The sequence below is a fragment of the Leuciscus leuciscus genome, assembly GCF_965113295.1.
Source record: "Leuciscus leuciscus genome assembly, chromosome: 1".
Lineage (NCBI taxonomy): Eukaryota > Metazoa > Chordata > Actinopteri > Cypriniformes > Leuciscidae > Leuciscus > Leuciscus leuciscus.
Window position 1 is genome coordinate 28,315,557 of NC_138725.1, and position 27,435 is coordinate 28,342,991.

Consider the following 27,435-nt stretch of genomic DNA (forward strand, 5'->3'; position numbering starts at 1 on the left):
GTATAACAGTCATTCATTTAGGTTTGGGGCAGCCACTACAGCAGCTGAATGTGGCATTTCTACTTAAGCTTTCAAGATCCCGGGCAGATGGTCTTCCTCTGCATTTAAGTCTTACATAAGACCCGATTCTAAAACTATTCTTCAAGCCCAGCAAGCTCTACAATAACCATAAGGTAAATAACTATGCAACTACTGGTGGTGGTGTAAATCTTATTTCCTTCATCCTGTTATTATTCTAGCCAGCACTCCTCAATGACTATCTAGTCATCTATTATGTGTGGCCTAGCGGCTCTGTTCAATGTGGCCTCGTCTCTATGTGGCTGTAGCAGCCGTTGTGCCTTTGTTACATGTTCGTCATAAAAAATAAATAAAAAAAAGTGACGGCTATTTCATGCGATATTCATGTTCTATGTGGTCTACTGTGACCGTGTAGCCTAATGTGGCTGTCCTGTGGTCTTGTGGCCATTAAATATGGCAGGTTCTGTGTGGCCTAGTGGCTTTGTCTTGTTGGCCTCGTTCAGTGTGTCTTAGCAGCCTTGTGGTTCGGTGTGCCTCGTCTCTGTGTCGGTCTCATGGCTTTGTGGTCCCATGTTGCCTTGTCCTATGTTCGGTCTTCAAGGCTGTGGCCCTCATGGCCTTGTTCTGTGTGGCTTAGTGGCCGTTGTCTGTACGTCTCGTCTAAGTGTGGGATTATGGTTTGGAACTCTTTATGTTCTGTGTGGTCTACTGTGACCGTGTAGCCTAATGTGGCCTTGTCTCGTGGTCTTGTGGCCTTCATGGCATGGTTAAATGTGGCCTAGTGGCCTTGTATTCAAGTATGTCTGTCTACATGTGGCATTAGTGGCCTTGTGGCCACGTGGGCCTCGTGTACATGTGGGGCTTGGCGCCTTGTGGCATATGTTTGCCTTGTCCTCTCAAAAAGATGCCCGAACGGCCAGTGGCCCCCTCGGGGCAGAGGTTTTATGTGGCTTAGATGCCGTAGTCTTGTGTGGTTTGTCTTCATGTGGCTCTAGTGGCTCGGTCTTGTCATTAAAAGATGCAATGGTGGCCAGTTGCCCCCCGGGGCATAGGTTCGTGATCTTAAGGCTTAAGATAAAAAATAAAAATAAAAAAACAAACAAAAAAAAATTATGTGTTGTCCAGTCTTACCTCGTCTCTTTGTGGCATTAGCGGCCGTTGTGGCTTAGTAGCCTCGTCTCTGTGGTCTATTGTGGCCGTGTGGCTCATTAAAGCCTCGTCTCTGTGGTCTATAAAGGCCATGTGGTTCAATGAGGCCAGAGTCTGTGTTATGCTCAGCCCCAGGTGGCTGCTATATGTGGTCCAAGGAGGCCTGTTTATTATTTTTGCCAAGGCGGCTGTCTGTGTGGTCCAATGTGACCTAGTCTATGCAAGCCAAAAGCGGCATTGCCGGTCCAATGAGGCCTCGTCTCTGTGTTTTCCTAGGAGTGAACTGGCATATAAAAAAATAAAAAAATAAAATTATATTAGAATTGTCCTTCTTCCCTATTAAACTTTAGAACTTCCATTACAGATGAAGCAACAGCAACTGCCGCCGGAACCTTTTCTGACACAATAGAACGGGAATAAAAAGGTTTCAACAAGTTAACATGGCACAACTGTGTGCATCTCTTCCGCTCAGGTGTTGAAATCAAGTAATTTTGGTCGGAAACTTGACGTACCACTGTATACGGCCCCAAAAACTTTGCACAAAATGGAGAAGCTGGAAGAGGCAACAAGGCCAACACCTGATCACCAGGACAGAACACACGAAACTCTGTGTTTCGATCAAACAACCGCTTCATCTTTTTTTGTTTACTCAACAAATTGTCCCTAGCCATTTGACCAGCTAGGAATAATCGACGTCTAAAACCATCAACATATTGTAGCAAACCCTGAGGTGGATCAGGCCCCCCCTTCAGTCCATCATGGAGAACAGCCAGTGGTCCACGCACTCTATGACCAAAGACCAACTCGTTTGGACTAAACCCAAGACTGTCCTGTACCACCTCACGAGCCGCCAACAACAACCAGGGCAAACCTTCCTCCCAGTCACGCTTTAACTCCACACAATAGGCCCGCAGCAACGACTTCAATGTTTGGTGGAAGCGTTCCAGCGCCCCCTGGCTTTGTGGATGATAGGCACTGGAAAGATTTTGCTTCACTCCAAGCTGCTGTAAAACTTCCTGAAACATATGAGAAGTAAAATTGGATCCCTGGTCGCTTTGAACAACCCTAGGAATCCCAAACACAGAAATAAATTGTGTCAAAGCTTTAACAACAGAGCGAGTAGTTATTGAGCGAAGAGGATAGGCAGCAGGGTATCTGGTACTCTGACACATCACTGTGAGAAGATAAGTATTTCCTGATTTAGAAGGGGGTAACGGACCCACACAGTCTACAATCAGATGCTGAAACGGTGAATCAATCACTGGTATTGGATATAACGGTGCAGGTTTTAAACGCTGGTTCGGCCTTCCTGTAAGCTGGCAGGTTGCACAAGTTTTAATGTACTCTCTTACATCTTTTTTTATACGAGGCCAATAAAAATGACGCAACAAATAATCTGCTAGGAGTGCTGGAAGACCTCACGATTGCTTAAACATTTATATAAAGTTGTGAAACCCCTAGATTTGTGGAATAAAATTACATTCATTATATTGATCTGCCGTTTTGGGTTTTACTATATTGTTGCGGCCACGAGCGGTTGTAACAAATGGGGGCTCGTCCGTTTTCCCTCTTCCGTTTGTTTCGCGTGATAGACATGCGTTTGTTTGATTTGATTGTCGTGTTGTAGAACCCGTCGGTAATTAGGATTGTTTACTGCGGTGTTTGCAGCAGCTTAGCTTACCGGTACTGCGGTGTTTGCAGCAGCTTAGCTGTTTGGGATAGTCACTGTTTTTTTTTCAGTATTTGATCACAGATGTTCGTCACTTATCTATGTGAAAGTGAGGTAGGTGAGTTAATTTAATTTGACCTGCATTTTGTAAGTGATATAGAAATGTTATTGAGGTAATGTTTTACTCTTGTTTGACATTTGCTTGGTAGACTGATAAAAGCAGTTGAGATCCAAGGTTATCGTATAACGTTATAAGAGTGTTTACCTTTTTTGCGTAGTAACTTATACGTTGTTTGTTAGTCTCCGTTAACATTGCGTGAGATTATTGCGAGGTAAAATTGAACTTTGTCTTCTCATTGGTGGCATTTCCCTTGTTAGGCTGAAGCAACGCTTGCGTTGACCCTTTATTATTTTAGTTTTTTTTTTGTGCTGACGCTGGGTTGAGGGCACTGCCGTTGTACAGTCTCTCTCTGGTTTGTCTGAGAGGGGTCTGTGCTGTCGGTATTAGAGTGCTTAAAGTCACTTAGCCCTTGGTGGAAGCACGAAGTTTAGGGTTGAGTTAGTGTTTTGTGTAGGTAGTGGGAAAGGTCACTAAATGTGAAGTTTGAGAAGAATAATACAAATAAAAGTTGTTTTAGAAGTTGACAATTGTGCTTTCTAAGATGACTATTGGATGAGTTTTTTGAGGATCCTTCTGAGGAGAGCTTTAATAAACTTTCTAAAAAGCAGTTATTGGAAGTAGCAGAAAAATATAATATTAGCCTTACCACAAAAGACAAGAATTTAAAGGAGGGTTTAGGAATTGTTGTTAAAGCTGCTCTTATTGATTTGGGTATTTTTCTATCTGAATCAGAGAAATCTTTAAGTGCTACTGGAGATGGTAATGTTCCTGTTTGTGTTCCTTCATCTATGTCCTTTGCGCAGCAGAAGGAATTGTTGCTCTTACAGATGGAGAAGAGTCGATTAAATCAGGAAGTTGAGATGCGAAAGTTGGACCTTGAATCCCAAAGGTATGCTTTAATTAGAGATGGTAAGCTGGGATACCACTCTGAGGGTTTGCAGGCCCAACTAGTTAGTCCGGCTGCAAAAGCTTTTGATGTTGCTCGTTCTCTTAGCCTTATGCCAAAATTTGACGAGGACGATTTGGATACTTTCTTTACTTTGTTTGAGCGGTTGGCAGGTATTATGGAGTGGGAAGATTCTGAGCAGACGCTACTTTTGCAGTGTGTGCTATATGGTAAAGCCCAAAAAGCATACTCCACTTTAAGGGCGCTTTCACACTGGCAGTTTAGTGCGGACCGGGGCACGGTTCGCATGAAAAATCGCTAATGTGAACGCTGTCATCGGACCCGGGTGCGCACTAGAGTACCGAACCCGAGACTACCTGGAGGAGGTGGTCTGAGCTCGGTTGCTCCCGAACCGTGGCGCGGTTCGCGTTAATGTGCAAGCAACACGGACTCGGGTGCGCACTTGTTCAGGAAGTATAGTATCCCGCGCATGCGTATCACTGTCGATATCATTGTTTTGCGCATTGACCATGCGTTTTCCGTGTGCGTTTGCGATGACGTAAGATCACTGCAAACCCACCTGGGTTCGATACAACTAATTGAGTGTGAAACCAGACCAACGCTGCGGGGGGCGCCGGGAACTAGCGCACTCGGGTTTGGACCGAAGCAAACGAACCCAGTGGAAAAACGCCCTAAGTGTTCGTGACAGTCAAGTTTACAGGAAGGTAAAAGACGTGGTACTGAAGGCATATGAGTTGGTTCCGGAAGCTTACAGGCAACGGTTTCGGACTTTACGAAAAAGTATGCAGCAGTCGTTCACTGAGTTTGCGAGAGAGCTAAGGATTCAGTTTGATCGTTGTTGCTCTGCTTCACAAGCAGATGATTTTGATTCTCTCTATGAGTTGTTGTTGTTGGAGCAATTTAAAAACACCTTGCCAGAAAATGTGGCTGTTTTCATAACAGAGCGTGATATTCAGAATGCAGAGGATGCTGCCATCCTAGCTGATGAATATGTTTTGACTCATAGAGATCTTAAAAAAAATCATTGGTGTCGTTTTAATGATTCTGTGGAAAGTGCTCCTATGGAGACTCGTTTTTCTCTGCCTGGTAATGTGAAGTTTGAGAAAAAGTCAAGAAGTTCAGTTGATAGAAGTGACCAGTGTGCTTATTGTTTGAATATAGGACACTGGAAAAAAGATTGTCCAGCTCTTAAAGCAAAAACGAACCGTTCTAGATTTGAACCAAAATCTGCTCTGGCTGTGTCTTCAGTTATTGAGGTGTCTGTTTTACCCGGTGTTGATGTAAACTCTCTTCAGGAAAGTGAGGTGTTAGGTAACATAGAAAAGTTGAGCTATGCTCCTTTCATTACTGACGGCTTTGTATCTCTCGTCGGAAGTGATGAGAAAGTCCCTGTTAAAATTCTCAGAGATACTGGAGCTTCGGAAACATTTATTTTAGAGTCTGTTCTAAGTTTTTCTGAAAGTTCCAGTACGGGAAGTGAGATGTTAATAAAGGGAATTGGGTTACAAGTTCTCCCTGTTCCATTACACAATGTGGTACTTGAATCAGATTTGGTCACTGGTCAGGTTACTGTAGGGGTGAGACCTTCTCTGCCAGTAGAGGGCATATCTGTTATTCTGGGCAATAATTTAGCTGGAGGGCGTGTTTGGGGGGATGTACCACCCCCTCCTATTGTAACAGATTCTCCTACTTTACCAGAGCAGGCTGGTGCTGATAAACAGTTTCCTGATGTTTTTGTGACCTGTGCTGTTACTCGTGCAATGAGTAAAAAGGTGTCTGAAATTCAGGAGATGAAGCTTAATTCTGGTGGTGGAAAAAGGCTAAAATTTCCTGGTCTTTTGCATCTTTTTCCTTCTGTTTCTCACCAGGAGTTGGTGTTGGCGCAACAGGAAGATTCTACCCTGAAGGAAATGTTTTCTGCCACATTGTCCATTGAAGAGGTTGAGAGTGCAGCAAGAGGCTGTTTTATTGAAGATGGGATTCTGCTAAGGAAATGGTTGTCTGGTGCGGATGTATCCTTGGGTGAGGCCTGTATCCAGGTGGTTGTACCAATGTCTCTTCGAGATATGGTGTTACGTACTGCACATGGAGACATTGTGGGTCATTTTGGGGTCAATAAGACTTATAATTATTTGTTACAACCGCTCGTGGCCACAACAATATAGTAAAACCCAAAACGGCAGATCAATATAATGAATGTAATTTTATTCCACAAATCTAGGGGTTTCACAACTTTATATAAATGTTTAAGCAATCGTGAGGTCTTCCAGCACTAAAAAACAAACACAAATGAAAAGAGGGAGATCTTTAAGTTCTGGGGCCCTATCTTGCACCCAGCGCAATTGACTTTGTACATCGACACATGTATCATTCCTATTTTGCACCCGCGCACAGCGGACTTTTCCCTCCACAGACGCACGTCGGTAAACTAGGAAATACACTTGCGCTCTCGAGCTACTGGATAAGGGTAGATGAGTCGATCTCAACCGACTCATCACCACAGGTACTCACAAATCAGGCAACCAACTGGACCTGGTTTACACACGCAACTGCACCACAGAAAACATCCTGGTGACACCTCTCCACGTTTCAGATCATTTCCTCATTACTTTCAGTCTACAACTCTCTACCCCTGCACCACCACCCCCACCACCAGTCACTTTCAGACGAAACCTGCGCTCACTTTCCCCCTCCCATCTTTCCTCTGCCGTGTCATCCTCTCTTCCCCCACCCTCACAATTCTCATCTCTGGATGTGAATACCGCAACGGACACCTTATGCTCCACTCTAATCTCTTCTCTAGACATTATCTGCCCTCTCTCCTCCAGGCCAGCACGCGCTACTCCCTCTAATCCCTGGTTATCTGAGGTTCTTCGGGAACACCGGACCGAACTCAGGGCAGCGGAGAGGAAATGGCACAAATCAAAAGACGCATCTGACCTGAGTATGTATCAATCTCTCCTCTCCTCCTTTTCTGTTGATGTTCATGCTGCAAAATCTTCATACTTCCACAACAAGATCAACAGCTCCTCCAACACACGATTACTCTTCAAGACATTCAACTCTCTCCTCTGTCCACCTCCACCACCTCCCGCCTCCTCCTTAACTGCTGACGATTTTGCGACCTTCTTCACCAACAAAACAACAGCTATCAGCAGTCAGTTCTCAGCTCCACACACACAGGAACCCAGACCGACCCCTTCCACAGCCAATACCCCTCTGTCCTCCTTTTCTTCGCTAACCGAGAAAGAAGTATCTACACTTCTCCTCTCCAGTCACCCTACCACCTGCCCGCTTGACCCCATCCCCTCACACCTTCTACAAGCCATCTCTCCCACACTTCTACCATCACTCACACACATCATCAACTCATCCCTCCACACTGGCACCTTCCCTACAGCATTCAAGCAGGCTCGGGTTACTCCACTGCTCAAAAAAACAACGCTAAACACATCATTTGTAGACAATTACAGACCTATCTCTCTCCTACCATTCATTGCGAAGACACTTGAAAGAGCTGTCTTCAACCAAATAACATCCTTCTTGTCTCTAAACAACCAGCTGGATGTCAACCAATCTGGCTTCAAGAAAGGACATTCAACTGAGACTGCATTACTGTCAGTCACAGAAGCCCTACGGATCGCAAAAGCTGCTTCCAAATCTTCAGTCCTCATTCTCCTGGATCTGTCTGCTGCCTTCGACACGGTGAATGATCAGATCCCTCTGTCCACCCTCTCATCACTGGGCATCACAGGAACTTCACTCCACTGGTTTGAGTCCTATCTCACAGGTAGGTCCTTCAAGGTCGCATGGAGAGGTGAGGTATCCAGAGCACATCAGCTGACCACAGGGGTTCCCCAGGGTTCAGTTCTTGGTCCCCTCCTCTTCTCCATCTACACCACATCACTGGGACACATCATACAGGCACACGGTTTTTCCTACCACTGCTATGCTGATGACACGCAGCTCTTCCTCTCATTTCAACCAGATGATCCCACAGTAGCTGCACGGGTCTCAAGCTGTCTGGCGGACATCTCCACATGGATGAAGGAACATCACCTGCAGCTCAACCTGGCAAAGACTGAGCTTCTCGTCCTCCCTGCCAATCCGTCTCTACAGCACGACTTCACCATCCAGCTAGAGTCATCATTAATCACCCCATCAAGATCGGTCAGAAATCTTGGAGTAACGTTTGATGACCAGCTGACCTTCACAGATCACATTTCAAAGACAGCTCGATCATGCAGGTTTGCACTGCACAACATCAGGAAGATCAGGCCTTTCCTAACTGAGCATGCAACACAACTTATCGTCCAGGCCCTGGTCATCTCTAGGCTTGACTACTGCAATGCTCTTCTGGCTGGACTTCCAGCATGTGCAACCAAACCCCTACAGATGATCCAGAATGCTGCAGCTCGTCTTGTCTTCAACGAGCCCAAGAGGGCCCACGTCACTCCTCTGTTCATCTCTCTGCACTGGCTACCTCTAGCTGCTCGCATCAAGTTCAAGGCACTGACGCTTGCTTACAGAACTATCACAGGCTCAGCTCCCTCCTACTTTCACTCACTCCTACGAGTCTACATCCCTACCAGACACCTACGATCGGTCAACGAGCGACGTCTCATGGTTCCATCACAGAAAGCCACAAAATCACTTTCCAGAACATTTTCATTCACAGTTCCATGCTGGTGGAACGCTCTCCCCACCCTCATCCGGAATGCAGAATCCCTGACAACATTCAAAAAACAGCTGAAAACCAATCTCTTCCGTGAGCACTTAACCTTATAGAAAAAAAAAAAAAAAAACATAAAAAAATAATCCTTTCCCTTTGAAACATCACTTATCAGGCTTATGCTACTCTGAATAATACCTGAACCTCGTATTTTGAGCACTTCCTGCGTTGTTGTTGCTTTTTGCCTCTTTATGATGACTCGCTGAATTTAGTCCTAATTTGTAAGTCGCTTTGGATAAAGGCGTCTGCTAAATGACTAAATGTAATGTAAATGTAAATGTAGAACCCTTCCACGCTCAAGGTTTATGTGGCGGCTATAGCGACGTTTACTAAACCGACGCTTGGCCAGTCACTGGGGAGAAACGATCTGGTCATCCTCTTCCTTAGAGGAGCTAAGAGGTTAAATCCTCCCAGACCCCCCTCAGTTCCCATTTGGGACCTTTCTACGGATCTGGAAGCCATGAAGGGGCCCCCATTCGAGCCAATACAGTCAATAGACATCAAACACTTGTCTTTCAAGACAATGTTTCATCTGGCTCTCACTTCTGTAAAGCGCGTAGGGGACTTGCAAGCGCTCTCAGTAAGCGCAACGTGCATGGAATTTGGGCCAAATGACTCGAGGGTCATACTCAAACCAAAGCACGGATATGTTCCTAAGTCCCTCAACACACCATTCAGGGCTCAGCTGATTTCTCTGTCGGCTCTGCCAGTCTATAATGAGGAGAAGGACGCAAGCTTCCTTTGCTCGGTCAGGGCATTAAGAGCTTATGTGTCGCGCTCAACCGTCTTCAGACAGACGAAGCAGCTCTTCGTTTCGTTCAGCGGACGTTCTAAGGGACTAGCTGCATCGAAACAGACCCTATCCAGGTGGATAGTTGATGCTATAGCGCTGGCTTACACTTCTAAGGGCCTGCAGTGCCCATTAGGTGTCAGAGCGCACTCCACTAGAGGCATGGCCTCGTCGTGGGCTTGGTATAGTGGGATTGCCTTGCAGGATATCTATATGGCGGCAGGCTGGGCCTCCCCGTCTACATTTATAAGGTTTTATAACCTAGAGGTTCCCGCTTTGCAGGCTAAGCTGCTTTCGGTCCAATAAATCAGAATTATCTGCCCCGACGCTATCGGTTTAGAATTCTGAAACTGCTTGAGCAACGCTCGCAGATCGATCGAATATCTCTAACGGGCAGTGTGTAAGACCCATTATATTAATCTGTCCAGGCCGATTTCTCGCCCTGACAGTGTGGAACACTATAAATGACCCCTTATCAGGTGCTATTCATTTAGGGAATGACGCTATTAGCCCTCTTCCCGGACTCTCTGTGAGTCTCTGATGATTATGCACTATATGAGTCCCGGGCACCTGCCCTTGGGACTTTGGTGTTGGATCTCAGCACGCACGGCGTTTTACACTGTGTTCCCCATAGCGTAAGATATTATGCAGTACGAGAGAACCTCTCGTAAGAGAACGTACTCGGTTACTAACGTAACCTCGGTTCTCTCTAGAAGAGGGAACGAGTAGGCCCAGGCCACGTGAGTTTCGGCGGGACGTGACGCAGTGGGCGCGAAGCGCCCCCATTGGATCTGACGGGGGCCTCTCTCGATAGGCTGCTGCAGTTGCCGCAGGGCAGCCAATAGGCACGCGAGCCGTCTTGCCTATGCCTGCATACTGCCGCAACGTGTTTTACATTATTTCAAAATTAAGGATAATTTTTGGCTTCAATATCTCGCAGAAAAGAGATTTCCTCATAGCGTAAGATATTACGCAGTACTCGTTCCCTCTTCTAGAGAGAACTGAGGTTACGTTAGTAACCGAGTACGTTTTCATTTTTGCAAATCATACATTATTACAAGGAAAAAATATTAGGTCTTGATAAGCCTAGGGCTTCTACCTATCCCTTTTCGAACAGTGTGATTATTATGCTAAAAAAGAAAAAAAATTGTTTTGTTTTTCTTGTTTTTGTTTTATTTTTATTGATGGATATTTTATGTGTTGCTGTCTTTGGCTTAATTTATTTTTTAATTGTTTGAAATAAAGATTTCATTCATTCATTCATTCATTCATATTAATACACAAGGGAAATCATTGTTGTGTCCATGAAGATGTGAAAATAAATAGGCATAAATATAGCTTACACATTTACCCAAATTATCATACGCCTGTTTAACCGAAGCTAATTTGGGTGTGTTTCTCCATCCCCAATGTCACTTCTCTGTGTTTTACGGCCCTGACGAGAACGTCGGTCTCCTCGACTGTAAACCGCTCCTGGCAAATCCGCCGTTATAATAGCAATCCGCCATTGAAAAAGTGCACCTGCTCTTAAAGGGAATGTGAGATGTCTCTCTGATTGGGGGGCCCGAGCAAGGAGGGGGCCCGTGATTGGCTGTGGAGCAGATTGACTACTACTAGCCATCTGATTGCCAAAGCCTTACCACGCCCCCCCCCAAAAAAGCCCTGTTATTTAGTGGCGCTTTGCCGTATATTCCATGCATTATCATGGAATCATTATCATTAATAGTATAGTGACCGTTCGCAAAGACCCGCCTCGTTTAGTTACTGTGTGACAAGCCAGGCCGCTCTTACCCAGCCAGCAGAGCCATGTGGGGCCCAAATGGGTTTGACCTGGGCTATCTAACTGGGACCCAGCCAGTTTTGCACCCAGTTTCCATGTAGGCCCCACATGGATTTGCCCAGATGAAATGAACACTGCTTAGTGTGCACACTACAGGCTGTTTAATGTAACACTTAATCAGTGTTGGAGGTAATGAGATAATTAAGTGATTGAATAATGATTTTGTATTAGTGAAGAACACCTGCTGTTAACAAACATAATCACTGAAGGAAAGAGAAACACAAGAACTACTTCCAGCCACTGCCTTGGATGAAATCAACTGAAGATAAAATACATTAAATCTCTCAAGATCTGATTAAACAACTCCACAAACAGCATTACCAGCTTCACTTATTACTAACCAGACTGACTTTATTTCTGTCAGACATCTACAGAAGTTCTTATTGAGAATTAAGAAGAGGTTTAGATGTTGATTACTTATTTGAAAGTAATAGTTTGATTTGATGTTACCATTGTGGCGATCAGTGTGTGCTTTAGTCAGGCTCTTGACTTTTTGACATTAGTTTTTCTCTGGCAGCTGTGTCTGCTTATTATGGCGAGAACAGCAAGAGAAAATGTAATCAGATGCTGTAAGCTGATTGATGATAAGAATATAATCATCATATATTGGCTTAACTCACTGATTTTATGTGTGAGGTTTATAAGGGTAGTATGTTATTCATTTTGTTTTATTGTTGTGATTCTACAGCAAGAGAATAGAATTTAATCAGAACATCAAACGATTTTTAACACACCATTTACATATTTTGGGCTCCTGTGAGTTTTACTCGCACACAGACATCAAGAATCAGCATATGAATCTCAACAATGGTGACATGCTTCAATGGTGCAATGCATTCTGGGAGCCATGGATAAGTTTCGTATGATGCACTCAGAATGCATTGCACTATGAAGCATGTCACCATTGTTGAGATTCATATGCTGATTCTTGATGTCTGTGTGCGAGTAAAACTCACAGGAGCCCAAAATATGTAAATGGTGTGTTAAAAATCGTTTGATGGTCTGATAAAATTCTATTATTCTCTTGCTGTAGAATCACAACAATAAAACAGAATTAATAACATACTACCCGTATAAACCTCCCACATAATATCAGTGAGTTAAGCCAATACATGATGATTATATTCTTATCATCAATCAGCTTACAGCATCTGATTATATTTTCTCTTGCTGTCCTCGTCATAACAAACAGACACAGCTGCCAGAGAAAAACTAATGTTAAAAAGTCAAGAGCCTGACTAAAGCACACACTGATCGCCACAATGGTAACATCAAATCAAACTATTACTTTCAAATAAGTAATCAACATCTAAACCTCTTCTTAATTCTTAATTCTCAATAAGAACTTCTGTAGATGTCTGACATAAATAAAGTCAGTCTGGTTAGTAATAAGTGAAGCTGGTAATGCTGTTTGTGGAGTTGTTTAATCAGATCTTGAGAGATTTGATGTATTTTATCTTCAGTTGATTTCATCCAAGGCTGTGGCTGGAAGTAGTTCTTGTGTTTCTCTTTCCTTCAGTGATTCTGCTTGTTAACAGCAGGTGTTCATCATTAATGCACAATCATTATTCAATCACTTAATTATCTCATTACCTCCAACACTGATTAAGTGTTACATTAAACAGCCTGTAGTGTGCACACTAAGCAGTGTTCATTTCATCTGGGCAAACCCATGTGGGGCCTACATGGAAACTGGGTGCAAAACTGGCTGGGTCCCAGTTAGATAGCCCAGGTCAAACCCATTTGGGCCCCACATGGCTCTGCTGGCTGGGTACGAGTCACGCACATCATGTTCTCACTCACGCAGTGAAAAATACATCGCGGGGCAAAGACTAACGTTACACTGAGTGACTACGCGCCGACATACAAGAGAGAGCTCAGACCCAGCAAACACATTTACGTTGTGGCAACGTCTGTGGCACGTTGCATTTCTGCTATGGCAACGTCGCTGTCTACGTGCTCGCAACACTGTAACAACGTAGAATTGTAAGACATGACAGGGCTGTAGCAACGTTGTTGCGCAACATTCAGCAACTGAGAGCCGACGTTCTGACAATTTTTTGTTTTTATGCTAGATAGATCTATAGATATCCCCCATGTAGCATGTTATGTTTTGTGGTTAATTTTTAATTAGTCATATATAATTATATACTTTTTAAATATTGCTTATCCTTATTATTATTTATGGGCCTAACAGTAAATTAATTATAAACAACACCTGCAAGTGTACACTTTGGAGAGTAAAAATGACATAGGTTGCTAATTCAACTTTATTAAAACTGCATATGGTAATCAAATTGCACTTCCAAAAGTCATACATGTGTGAGAAGAAAAAAAGCAAACAAACATATTATACAGGGAGTGGAACTAGCATGAGCAAACATGCGAAAATCTGGCAAAGAAACGAATGAGACGACAAATCAAAGGAAAATATAAACAGGTGTGCGAGCAGTTACATTTTTTTTTTTCTCTGTGCGTTTCCAAAAAAAAAAAGAAAGTAAAAAACATTAACATGTAACAAGTAGCCTAGGCTACTTAACTAATCAATTACTCATCATTAAAGTAATTTTGGCTTCATACTTTTGGCATAAAGTTATTAAATATTTGTCATACCTGACCAGAAGATGTTCAAATAAATGTCACATTAGACAAGGAAGTTGTAGGTTGTGTTTGAATTACGTATCTTATTTAGCTGAGGTAAATTAAACACAATTCTCACGTATGGATTGCTCGATGAAGAATGAGAGACGGCCCAATGGTCAGTTGAAATTTAAAAGGCTGATTTTCGCGCTTCAGGGCAGTGACGAGTACATATGTCGTCCAGTGGTTGTCAAGACACCGTTGGAAGGCACAACCTTAAGTAATGGCCCTGAACGGTGGTTCAATGTCAACATTGTGACAACGCTGTAACAACCTTCACCACACAACGTAGTTATAGCAACCTTTTGGCCATGTTGTTAAAACGTTGTTAGAAGGTTGGCTACGTTGTGCCAGCGTTCTGTGTTTGCTGGGGAGCAGCTTTGATATGAAACAAAGTCTCGACTTTCAAATATTGTCATTTAAGTAATTTAAACAATACCGTTTTTCAAGTTCAAGTCCACCGACGTTAATCTACTGACTACTTTGTTGTCGGACAAAATTGCGTATTCGGTGTTATGATTGGTCAGGTCGCCTGTCAATCAAACCCCCGTGGGCAGCAGGGCATGGTGAATTGAAACGTCACGTTTCAATTTGATATACCAATCAAATGCATTTATTCTATATTTCACGAGTTCACACTTACAAATAAGTCAGATAGAATAAATGCGTATTTGGAGTGCTGTCCGAGGAGAGGGCTCCGAGCTCGGTATTCGGCCCGAACCCAGAGTACTCCCCCAAAAGCTGCAAATAAATGCAGGACAGCCGCCAGAATGATGCTGATGACCCCCCAAAAACTTGCGGAGTGCAAAGCTTAAGGCATCAGACGTGGGAAGGGGTTAGTCGCTGGAATGCTTCTTGTAACATCGGATGGGAGTTGGTTGTCATGACGTTGGATGGGTGTGCCTCTCAGGGAGTAGGCTGGGGATGGTCGTACGTGATGTACTTTGCGGAAGAGAATGGTATAACCGCTGCAGTGGAAGCAAGTGTGATGAGAATTAGCTCCTGCAGGAGCAGAGGAGATGACACAGCTGCGGCAGTGGATCAAACTGGCTTTCGACTTGCTTTCCAACTATCTGATGCAAAAGGCTGGAGAATTGAGTACTTGTGGGAACGGAAGAGGAAACACTGCTGCGGCAGTGAAAGCGAGTTGGACAGAGTAACAGAGCTCCTGCGGGAGTAGAGTAGATGACACTGCTGCGGCAGTGGACCAAACTTGCTTTTCAACTTGCTTTTAAATATCCAAAAATTTTGGACATAGAACTGAGCTCCTACGGGAGCGGAGTAGATGACACTACTGCGGCAATGGGCCAAACTTGCTTTTAAATATCCAAAACGATTTGGACATAGAACTGAGCTCCTGCGGGAGTAGATGACACTGCTGCGGCAGTGGAGCAAGTTTGGACGGAGTAACGGAGCTCCTGCGGGAGCGGAGTAGATTAGCTGTAGAAGAAAGGCTTGGTTTTGACTTGCTTTTAACTGTCCGATGAGCCAGTTGGGTGGAGAATGGGCTCCTGTTGGAGGAAGAGGATGATGCTGCTGTGGTGTTGGAAACAACTTGCTTTCAAACTGTGATCCGAAAGGTGAGTGGGATAGAGATCTGAGCTCCTGCTGGAGCGGAAAATAGCACTGATGTGGCAGTAATGCGAGTTAGGATGGGGAACATGGCTCCTGTGGGAGTGGTGGCCTGTAGGGTTGGGTGTATGAGAAGTTGACAAAAAGAATTTAGCTGATGAAGGTTCGTTGGGCTTCTTTGATATGGAAGCGATTTGAGCGGATGTAACTCTCGAAGGCCTCCGATGACCAGCGGCCAAGTGCTTGGATCTGCTGCTGAGAGAGGCCTTTTTTGGGCAGCTGTGGTTGCTGCGCCTATGCAAAATGAATGGCTGGAAAAGTGGTCTGCTGGGATGCCTGAATGGAGCAAAACAGACTTAAGGTGTTTTTGAAAACCACAGCCAAAACGGGGCGGTTGGAGTCGTCTGCGAAAAGTGGGTCGGAAGGGGATTTAGTCTGTGAATTCCTGAAAAGCAAGTAGGCTGAGAGAGTTTGGTATGGTTGGATTGGTGATGAGAGATTGGAAAGGTATATGAAATGGCCTTTCCTGGTTTGATCTGTCTTACTTTGCTTTATGAAGTAGGAGATGGTTTCATTGTCTAGCACTGATAGATCTGTGATTGTGGGGTGGACTTTTGGGTTAAAGCTGGAAGTGATGGTGAGTTCTGAGCATCTGAGGAAACGGAAAAAAGCCACTATGAACATTGCGTCCAGTGTGCGGGCAGTGTTGGTGGAGTGGTAGCCTCGGCGGAGGGTGGAGATGCATATAGTAAGTATGTCTAAAATTATTGGTTGTCTGGCATCTGGGCGAGTAGGTTGGGTTATGAGGTTAATTGCTCATGGAAGAGATGGGTTTTCAGTTGTCTTTTGAAAGTTGCCAGGGATTCTGCATTCCGGATGAGGGTGGGGAGAGCATTCCACCTGATTTTTATTAGGGGTTCAAGCACGAAGTGCTGAACACCTATTGTTATTGTAAGGATTTTTAGGGGTTCAAGCACGAAGTGCTGAAACCCTATTGTAATTGTAAGGATTTTTATTATTATTAGGGGTTCAAGCATGAAATGGCTCAAGTCGGACAAAATGGCTATCTCCGATTTGGATGTAGGCAGGGAAAATTTTCTGCTATGTCGAATTTTGTCCAAAACCTACTTTTGCGAACTAGTCCCTGGTTTTTGGCCCGATCGGAACCAAACCAGTCTAGGACAATTCTCTGGACTCTCTAGATCAATAATTATCAAAAAAAAAGTTGAACTTTTGCATTTGGGTGGCTGTAACAGGGTCATTTAGAAAAGGGGCGTGGCAAAATACACTAAAAAGCCTATAAATCCCAAATGAAAACTCGGAACTTCACGAAAATTGATGAGCATATGTGTCATAACATGGTGAAGAAGCATGCCGAGTTTCATGCAGATCGGACCATAGGTGGCGCTATAAATGGCAAAAAGCTTCCATTCTTATTAGGGGTTCAAGCATGAAATGCTGAAACCCTATTGTAATTGTAAGGATTCGTAAAACGCATCGTGCAGGCCAAACCGTAAGGCCTAGAGACGTGAAACCTGGCCAGATGGTAGGCCTCAATTTGGGGACAACCTATCAGAGTATGACCCCAATTGGCCCATAGGTGGCGCTACAGCAACCAAAAGTACTAAATCGATCATAACTCTTAGACCGTTTGTCCCAGGATCCAGTGTCTTATATCGTTGGAATCCTTGGCTCAAGGCGGACAAAATGGCTATCTCCGATTTGGATGTAGGCAGGGAAAATTTTCTGCTATGTCGAATTTTGTCCAAAACCTACTTTTGCGAACTAGTCCCTGGTTTTTGGCCCGATCGGAACCAAACCAGTCTAGGACAATTCTCTGGACTCTCTAGATCAATAATTATCAAAAAAAAAGTTGAACTTTTGCATTTGGGTGGCTGTAACAGGGTCATTTAGAAAAGGGGCGTGGCAAAATACACTAAAAAGCCTATAAATCCCAAATGAAAACTCAGAACTTCACGAAAATTGATGAGCATATGTGTCATAACATGGTGAAGAAGCATGCCGAGTTTCATGCAGATCGGACCATAGGTGGCGCTATAAATGGCAAAAAGCTTCCATTCTTATTAGGGGTTCAAGCATGAAATGCTGAAACCCTATTGTAATTGTAAGGATTCGTAAAACGCATCGTGCAGGCCAAACCGTAAGGCCTAGAGACGTGAAACCTGGCCAGATGGTAGGCCTCAATTTGGGGACAACCTATCAGAGTATGACCCCAATTGGCCCATAGGTGGCGCTACAGCAACCAAAAGTACTAAATCGCTCATAACTCTTAGACCGTTGGTCCCAGGATCAAGTGTCTTATATCGTTGGAATCCTTGGCTCAAGTCGGACAAAATGGCTATCTCCGATTTGGATGTAGGCAGGGAAAATTTTCTCGGTGAGCAAGCGTTAATGCCTTGAACTTGATGTGAGCAGCGAGAGGTCGCCAGTGCAGAGAGATGAACAGAGGAGTGACGTGGGCCCTTTTGGGCTCGTTGAAGACAAGACGAGCTGCAGCATTCTGAATCATTTGTAGAGGTTTAGTCGCACATGATGGAAGTCCAGCCAGAAGAGCATTGCAGTTCTTGATGCTGTTGAGATAGGATATGAATGAAGTGATGGCGAGCAGAGGAAAATTGGGAAAAGGCAGGTTGTATGTGAAGTGGAAAGACTTAAAATGCTTCCATGCGGTTAAGTAGGATTGTAGGGTGCTGGGTGAAACGGCTTGAAGAATGGAATTAAGAGACGCGTCAAGAAGTGGTTTCAATGGGTGGTTAATGTGAAATATCAGCTCTGAAGTGAGTGTTGGAGCTACATTAGTTTGCTTTCAGTAGTGGTAATTTTGTTAATTGATTTTTTTACCATTATAATTTTGCTCACATTAGTAATATATATTTTGGTAATATTCTTTTGTTGTTTGTTTAGTTAATTGTTTTATTTATATGTTTAGTCTTTATTTTTTGGTTAGTTTACTAACTACAATGTTTGATTTAGACACCTGAGGGCAGTCGTGGGTACAGGTAAAGGTGAATATAGGTAGGAAGTAGGAGGTGATCTGTAGCACCTGGGTGATGGGCATATGGTTTTTTACCAGCGCGAGAGATGCTGTATTGTTTTGCTCCATTGGAAAAATAAATCAGCCACAACCTTGAATCAGCCTGGAATTGGACTCATTTCTTGCCTACGTGCATCACCTGCCCAGGGTGCTATAAAGGTTGTCGTTTGAAGTTTGATTTAAGTTTAATTTAATTAAATTTTTTGTTGACAAACGGCCACTACATCAAGTAAAAAAAACGTCCATTGATTAAAGAAAGAAGAAGAACTTTCCTTGGAATTCGCTTCGGATATTATTGGGATACCCGATGGAAAATCAGCATGGATTGTTTTATTCACCATTCATGGATTATCTGCTGGCATGAGACAGAGGCCTAGCCACGAGCTAAGAAATCTCCAGTTGGTATGTACTGCTAGAAATGCCGTATAGGAAAACGGTTTCATGAAAAGTTACATGAACTTATAACTTGGACTGCTTTAATTGGCTGTGCGCTTTGTTGAACTATCAATGCACCGGGTGGCCTACATTCATAAAAAAGTCAAGCCAGCGCAGTGTGCGCTTGTGTGAATGAAGAGGATTTGTGAATGAAGAGGATTTGTTGGTATAAAACAAAGTTGTTTCAATAAACGTTGCCATCTTTGCTAACCTTGTTGCCCGATTGTGAACATTCACTGATATTATCAACAATTTGGCAATACGTTTGCAGCAAAATGACAGATGTGGAGAGGCCGGAATCAAAGCGGTCAATTAAATTGACTTCTAAAGGAATGTGCTTTTACATACAAACTTGTCAAGAAAAACGCAATGCAAAAACTAACCAGGCAAAAAAGCTTATGGATAAAATCCGTGCCCTAATAGAATTAAATGAAAATGCCGACGCAGTGAACACTCAGCTCGCTTTGTTCATTAAGTGTTATGAGGAAGCACTTGATATTCATGAAACATTTATGGAATTGCCTCTACCAGAAGATAAAATACTCACCACTAAAACTAAAAACTTTGAGGAGAAAATGAAATCATGTCATGCATTTATTGAAGATGTGAAGGAGTGGCTGTCTAAAGCTGGTTATCCATACTCACCACCAAAAGAACCTATCGATGCAGGATGCGTTGATGATGGAATACAACCTGAAGACAGTATTTCTAACATCTTAAGTGTAAGAGAATGTTCTGTAAAATCACGTGCCACTGGCATATCAAAGACTTCTGCAACATCCGCGGCGCGCATTAATGCGGAGGCCAAGAGAGCAGCTCTTCTTAAACGCTCCAAAGCTTTAAAAAGGAAACATCATATAGAAGCGCAGGAGGAAAGGCTTCGTAGAGAAAAAGAGCAATTGGCGCTTGAAACAGATTTGGCAGCTACAACGGCAAGGCTTCAGGTTTTAGAAATGAACTCATCACAGCGTGGTTCAAGACGAGGATTTGGAGAGGAGCAAAGCTCAAAGATCCATCGGTTTAGATCCTCTTGCCAAAGCTTTTGTTCCACCTGAAAATGATGTTCTTGCTGTACCTGATCCTGCATCAGTTGTTAGGCCAAGACAAGGATTTGCTGAATGAATGTATGGAAGGCCGTTTGGGCCAGGAGCTCCATATCAAGAAGTAGGCCTACAGACTGCAAATGGACGTCAAATGGGACATATATTAAATTCTCAAACTCAAAGCGGTAACAACCAAAATGACATGGTGGGCATTATGCAAAAACAAAACGAAATCACTGCAATGTTGGTTCAGCAAAATATATACTCTGTTCTTCCTCCAAGAAATCAGCAAATTTTTGATGGAGACCCTCTTCAATATAAATCCTTCATTAAAGCTTTTGAAAATGTAGTGGAGAAGAAAACGAATAATCCCAGCGACTGTTTGCATTTCCTTGAACAATACACTAGGGGGCAGCCAAAGGATCTTGTGCACAGTTGTCAACATATACCTCCAGATCAAGGCTATCACAGAGCCAAGAGTCTTCTTGCTCAGCATTTTGGAGATGAATATAAAATTGCATCTGCTTACATGGAAAAAATATCTAGGAACATTGCATGTGACTTGCAAGAAAGAAGTGGACAGAGAGTTACATTCATTGATCTTGTAAATTTTATTGAGAGACAAGTGAAAATTGCTTTAGATCCAGTTTTTGGAAACATTCAAGATCCTCAACATCCTAACGTGAAGGCCTCCTGTAGCAGCCAGCTACGACAAAGAAGGAAGGGAAGCAGCTACGTTACGAATGTCACTCCTGTGAGGGAAGAAGCTATGGTACGGCCTGCAAAACATAGCACCCCCTCCACTCATTGCTGTCTTTTCTGCCTGCAGAGAAACCACACACTAGGTCAGTGTTCACAGTTTAAAGCCAAGACACACCGGGACAAGATCAACTTCATTAAGGACAAGGGTATTTGTTTTGGTTGCCTGAAGGTAGGCCATACAAGCAAGGACTGTAGGAGTCGATTGGATTGTCATGTATGTCATCAGAAACACCCCGGGGTCCTTCATATAGAAAGACAGGATAAAGGCACATCTGTAGAACAAGCCAAACATCCTGTGAGCCTTCCAAGTGATTCAACCGTAACCTTTCAGACGTGTGGCCATATTGGGGCCGGTGTGGAAGATGATTCTACCTTCTCTATTGTTGCAGTAAAGGTCAGAAGCAAACTGACTAATAAGATCATGCAGACATATGCTTTCCTGGATCCTGGCAGTTCTGGCACATTCTGTACAGAAACCATGGCGAAAAGGTTAAATTTGCGAGGTAAGAAGACAAGCATTTTGTTGAGAACAATGGACGAACGAAAGGTTGTGAATGCTCATGTTTTGTCAGGTCTTGAAGTGTCTGGCATGGGTGCTGAAGATTTTTTAGAGCTTCCTGATGTTTTGACTCAAAGAACTTGTCTACCTGTGTCTACACTTAATATTCCACGACAAGCAGATATTGATCCATGGCCGTATTTGAAGGATGTAATACTCCATGATATTCATGCAAATGTAGATCTGCTTATTGGAACTGACGCCCCTAAGGTTTTGGAGCTGTGGGAAGTAATAAATAGCCTAGATGAGGGCCCATACGCTGTCAGAACCAGGGTTGGCTGGGTCATTAATGGTCCTCTTCATGGTGGAAGCTGTAGAGGTAAGAGTGGCTATTCTGCTGTGACAGTGTGATGTGGTTCAAGGTTGTAGGCAAGGGAAGGAAGAAGACAGGGGTCGGCGAATACTGGGACACTCGTTTTTATTAATGGAAAAGTTCAATAAATAAAAGGTTGCGCACAGAGCGCGTTCACCGTGCGTACAGGCACAGCACAAAGCAAAATAAACAATCCAGATTCTCGTAATGATCTCTTCGTGAAGACAGGCAGCAGACGAGGTCCCAGTCTAGCTCTCTCTCCCTCTCTCTCATTCCTGCCGGCTTATATCCGGTCTCTACATGCCAATTACTGCAATCAGACACAGGTGTTCATCATCTGCACTCGACCTACTTACTCACCGCTCGGCTCCGTCCTCTCTCTCCCGCTACAGACTTCGCAAAACCACGCCCCCCTCACCCCATACCCCCACCGCCCGACTCAGGCCGGGGAGCCATCCGGTCTGCAAGGAAGAGTAACAAATTGGTGTAATCTGAACGGCGTTGTGAAAGCTGTTTTTTCTTTGGACATAGGAGATTTACATTTACATTTACATTTACATTTAGTCATTTAGCAGACGCCCTTATCCAAAGCGACTTACAAATTAGGACTAAGTTTAGCGAGTCATCATAAAGAGGCAAAAGCAACAACAACGCAGGAAGTGCTCAAAATACGAAGTTCAGGTATTATTCAGAGTAGCATAAGCCTGATAAGTGATGTTTCAAAGGGAAAGGATTTTTTTTTCTTTTTTTTTTTTTTTTTTCTATAAGGTTAAGTGCTCACGGAAGAGATTGGTTTTCAGCTGTTTTTTGAATGTTGTCAGGGATTCTGCATTCCGGATGAGGGTGGGGAGAGCGTTCCACCAGCATGGAACTGTAAATGAGAATGTTCTGGAAAGTGATTTTGTGGCTTTCTGTGATGGAACCACGAGACGTCGCTCGTTGACCGATCGTAGGTGTCTGGTAGGGATGTAGACTCGTAGGAGTGAGTGAAAGTAGGAGGGAGCTGAGCCTGTGATAGTTCTGTAAGCAAGCGTCAGTGCCTTGAACTTGATGCGAGCAGCTAGAGGTAGCCAGTGCAGAGAGATGAACAGAGGAGTGACGTGGGCCCTCTTGGGCTCGTTGAAGACAAGACGAGCTGCAGCATTCTGGATCATCTGTAGGGGTTTGGTCGCACATGCTGGGAGTCCAGCCAGAAGGGCATTGCAGTAGTCAAGCCTAGAGATGACCAGGGCCTGGACGATAAGTTGTGTTGCATGCTCAGTTAGGAAAGGCCTGATCTTCCTGATGTTGTGCAGTGCAAACCTGCATGATCGAGCTGTCTTTGAAATGTGATCTGTGAAGGTCAGCTGGTCATCAAACGTTACTCCAAGATTTCTGACCGATCTTGATGGGGTGATTAATGATGACTCTAGCTGGATGGTGAAGTCGTGCTGTAGAGACGGATTGGCAGGGAGGACGAGAAGCTCAGTCTTTGCCAGGTTGAGCTGCAGGTGGTGTTCCTTCATCCATGTGGAGATGTCCGCCAGACAGCTTGAGACCCGTGCAGCTACTGTGGGATCATCTGGTTGAAAGGAGAGGAAGAGCTGTGTGTCATCAGCATAGCAGTGGTAGGAAAAACCGTGTGCCTGTATGATGTGTCCCAGTGATGTGGTGTAGATGGAGAAGAGGAGGGGACCAATAACTGAACCCTGGGGAACCCCTGTGGTCAGCTGATGTGCTCTGGATACCTCGCCTCTCCATGCGACCTTGAAGGACCTACCTGTGAGATAGGACTCAAACCAGTGGAGTGAAGTTCCTGTGATGCCCAGCGATGAGAGGGTGGACAGAAGGATCTGATGATTCACCGTGTCGAAGGCAGCAGACAGATCCAGGAGAATGAGGACTGAAGATTTGGAAGCAGCTTTTGCGATCCGTAGGGCTTCTGTGACTGACAGTAATGCAGTCTCAGTTGAATGTCCTTTCTTGAAGCCAGATTGGTTGACATCCAGCTGGTTGTTTAGAGACAAGAAGGATGTTAGTTGGTTGAAGACAGCTCTTTCAAGTGTCTTCGCAATGAATGGTAGGAGAGAGATAGGTCTGTAATTCTCTACCAATGATGTGTTTAGCGTTGGTTTTTTGAGCAGTGGAGTAACCCGAGCCTGCTTGAATGCTGTAGGGAAGGTGCCAGTGTGGAGGGAGGAGTTGATGATGTGTGTGAGTGATGGTAGAAGTGTGGGAGAGATGGCTTGTAGAAGGTGTGAGGGGATGGGGTCAAGCGTGCAGGTGGTAGGGTGACTGGAGAGGAGAAGTGTAGATACTTCTTCCTCGGTTAGCGAAGAAAAGGAGGACAGAGGGGTATTGGCTGTGTAAGGGGTCGGTCTGGGTTCCTGTGTGTGTGGAGCTGAGAACTGACTGCTGATAGCTGTTGTTTTGTTGGTGAAGAAGGTCGCAAAATCGTCAGCAGTTAAGGAGGAGGCGGGAGGTGGTGGAGGTGGACAGAGGAGAGAGTTGAATGTCTTGAAGAGTAATCGTGTGTTGGAGGAGCTGTTGATCTTGTTGTGGAAGTATGAAGATTTTGCAGCATGAACATCAACAGAAAAGGAGGAGAGGAGAGATTGATACATACTCAGGTCAGATGCGTCAGGAGATAAGGGGATCTGCCAATATCCCTTCGTTAAGTCCAGTGTCGAATAAAATCGAGCAGTCCCTAGCCGATCAAGCAATTCGTCAACCCTTGGCATTGGATAAGCGTCGAATTTCGACACAGCATTCACCTTACAATAGTCCACACAGAATCGAACCGAGCCGTCGGTTTTAGGCACTAAAACTATCGGGCTCGCCCAGTCACTGTTGGACTCTTCTATTACTCCCATGTCTAGCATTGCCTCTAATTCGCTCTGAACTACTTTTTTTTTGTGTTCTGGCAAACGATACGGCCGGCTGCGTACAATGACGCCCGGCTCTGTCTCAACGTGGTGCTGAATGAGGTCCGTCCGACCAGGCAGGGGCGAGAACACATCAGCAAACTCTGCTTGTAACTTTTTTACATCAGAGAGCTGGGAGGGTGAGAGGTGGTCTCCACCAGGGGCCAGGGGCCAGAGCAAGAGATTGAGTTTTTAGACTCGCCTCTGGCCCGAGATCCTCCTCTCCGCTCACCACCGTCGCCAGCATCACTGATTCCACCTCTGACCATTTTTTAAGTAGGTTGAGGTGATAGACTTGATGTGCTCCTCCCCTATCTGTTCGAACTACCTCATAGTTAAGATCTCCAATTCGCCATGTGACCTCGAAGGGTCCTTGCCACTTTGCGAGTAATTTCGAGCTAGAAGTAGGGAGTAATACAAGTACTTTATCTCCCGGTGCAAATTGACGAAGTCTAGCCCCCCTGTTGTACAGCCGACTTTGTTTGTCCTGGGCCTGTAACAAATTCTCCATTGATAGCCGCCCCAAAGTGTGGAGTTTTGCTCTCAGATCCAGGACATACTGAATTTCGTTTTTACTATTTGAAGGTCCGTCCTCCCAAGTCTCTCTAAGGATGTCTAACACCCCGCGGGGCTGACGTCCATAGAGAAGCTCGAAGGGGGAAAACCCCATGGAGGCTCGCGGGACCTCCCGTACAGCGAACAAGAGGGGTTCTAACCACTTATCCCAATTTTTGGCATCTTCTTGTACGAACTTTCGAATCATGGTTTTCAACGTGCGATTAAATCGTTCCACCAGCCCGTCAGTTTGTGGGTGATAGACGCTGGTGCGAATCGATTTAATGCCCAATAATTCGTAAAGTTCGCGAATCGTACGTGACATAAACGCCGTGCCTTGATCGGTGAGAATCTCTTTCGGGATTCCCACCCGGGAGATTAATTAAAACAGTGCGCTCGCCACACTCTTAGCGGAAATAGTGCGGAGCGGTACTGCTTCTGGATACCGCGTTGCATAATCCACCAGGACAGACTGATCTCATGAAATGGCGTATGTATGACACGCCAATTCGATTTCCATTTTTGGCGTGCTATCAACACGCATAATCGCTTTTCAGCGTGTTTATCAACGCCGTTGACTTAACGTTACATTACTTAGTCTGTATATAGATATGACCTACCCCAACTCCCTAAAAGTCCCTAAACCTACCCGTCACTGGGGTTAATCTTCCCACACCTAAACATACCCATTTTATGGACAATATTAAAATGATAAAACGTAATGGACAGATATGTAGGAAAATGCCATTTTTATGAACAATATGGCATTAAAAGATAGTTTGAGCCACGAATCCTACCCCTAAACCTAACCATAACCATTTCTTAAAACTACCTAGGCAACAATTATAAAGAAAAACGACAGACGAGTATAATCACAATAATTTATTTATACTAACCTTACAACACAACATCGATTCACAAAATACACCAATTTTATTAGCTTGATGTAATCCAAACCTTCAGAATCCATTATTATTTGCAAGAAAAAGATCCAAACTCAGCCCTTTATCCAGTAATCGTCATCTTGACCGTAAACGTCAAACCCCGCGCTTGTTATGAATTCAAATTCAAAAATTGCGCCCTCAAGAAGCGACAGGTTACTATGGTTACGGCAGTAATATCAAACGCTCATTGGCTCTCGTCTCGCCTGCTGCGTCACAGATTGCGTCATGCACATTCACATTTGAAATGAAGTGCGCACTGCCGCGCAGCCCTCAGAGCGAACCGAACCGAAGACGGATTAACGTTTTCATGGATTTGAATTAATAACTTAAATTCTGCTCTGTCTGTTACCTCATACAAAACCACTGCCAGAGAGGACTGCGACACATCGTCACGTGAACAACTTTTGGTACCGATTTTGACATTTTCTCATTAAATAAATTATTGTGATTATACTTGTCTGTCTGTTGTTTTTCTTTATAATTGTAGCCTATAGTTTTAAGAAATGGTTATGATTAGATTTAGGGGTAGGATTAGCAAACGTCCGGGGATAATGGTACGTGTAAGATTCACGTCTGAGGCTGTTAAACTGTGACATCTACACGTTTTCCAAAGGGGACCAACATGATTATTTCACGTACATTTTGCTCCGTTTCGCTCGGACATTTAACGGCGTAGACATACACGCGGAAGATGACGGTTCGTTTCGGCGTGAACATACACGCGGATAGCTCAAAATGCGTATAGATAACATGTTTAGATAACATGTTTACGCAAAGTCATGATGTCATGTTGACCAGGACTAAAGCAAAGCGGTGTCCCCGTGCCGACCGTTCTAATGGCCCGATGAGGTCCATACCAATTCGCTCGAAGGGGACCTGCATTAATGGGAGAGGGCACAATGGTGCTTTTGGGTTGGCCGGTGGATTCACCAACTGACATTCACGGCAAGACGCGCACCACTTGCGCACATTCTCGTGAATGCCCGGCCAGAAAAACCGGGCCATGAGACGGTTTAGTGTAGCTGTTTGTCCTAAATGCCCGGCCATCGGATTACAATGAGCCGCCTGGAAAAGCATTTCCCGGCGGCTTTTAGGTATTAACAACTGAGTTGTATCCTGCTTTGACTGGGCGTCTTGGGTCACACGATACAACTTATCTTTTAAAATTGCAAAGTAAGGATAGGAGAGCGGTTGGTCAGGGTGGAGTAGTTGGCCGTCTATAGAGCGGACCTGATCAAAAGCATGTTTCAGCGTTTCATCCTGAGACTGCTCCAGGGGAAAATCATCGCGCTCCGTAAGGATGGTTCTATCAAGAGCGCTCCGTTCCCCTGAACCAGATCCCAGAGGTCCCGACTCAGCTTCTCCCACCTGAGCAACCGCCTCGTTCCTCTCATCTCTTTCTGCCCAAGAGGCATCCGCACATAAATA

The 27,435-nt window shown here is 44.4% G+C and overlaps 2 protein-coding genes across 2 annotated transcripts in view; one reads left to right on the forward strand and one right to left on the reverse strand.

Moving 5' to 3' along the window:
- Nucleotides 1–27,435, forward strand: part of LOC309497856 (uncharacterized protein) — a 606,947-nt gene that overhangs the window by 404,073 nt on the left and 175,439 nt on the right. The gene's annotated exons all lie outside the window — the stretch shown is intronic.
- On the reverse strand, nucleotides 22,146–24,221 carry LOC309499654 (uncharacterized protein). The gene is made up of 2 exons (XM_082171024.1): nucleotides 23,365–24,221; nucleotides 22,146–23,166 (listed from the first exon to the last, which is right to left on the reverse strand). The coding sequence occupies exons 1-2, from the start codon at nucleotides 24,206–24,208 to the stop codon at nucleotides 22,367–22,369; spliced, it is 1,644 nt and encodes a 547-aa protein (XP_082027150.1). The 5' UTR covers nucleotides 24,209–24,221; the 3' UTR covers nucleotides 22,146–22,366.

Excerpts from the sequence above, each read along its gene's own strand:
- LOC309499654 (XM_082171024.1), bottom strand. The coding sequence starts at position 24,208 with ATGTATCAATCTCTCCTCTCCTCCTTTTCTGTTGATGTTCATGCTGCA. Across the intron at positions 23,167-23,364 it reads GTTTGAGTCCTATCTCACAG|ATGATCCCACAGTAGCTGCA; the intron begins GTAGGTCCTTCA and ends CCTTTCAACCAG.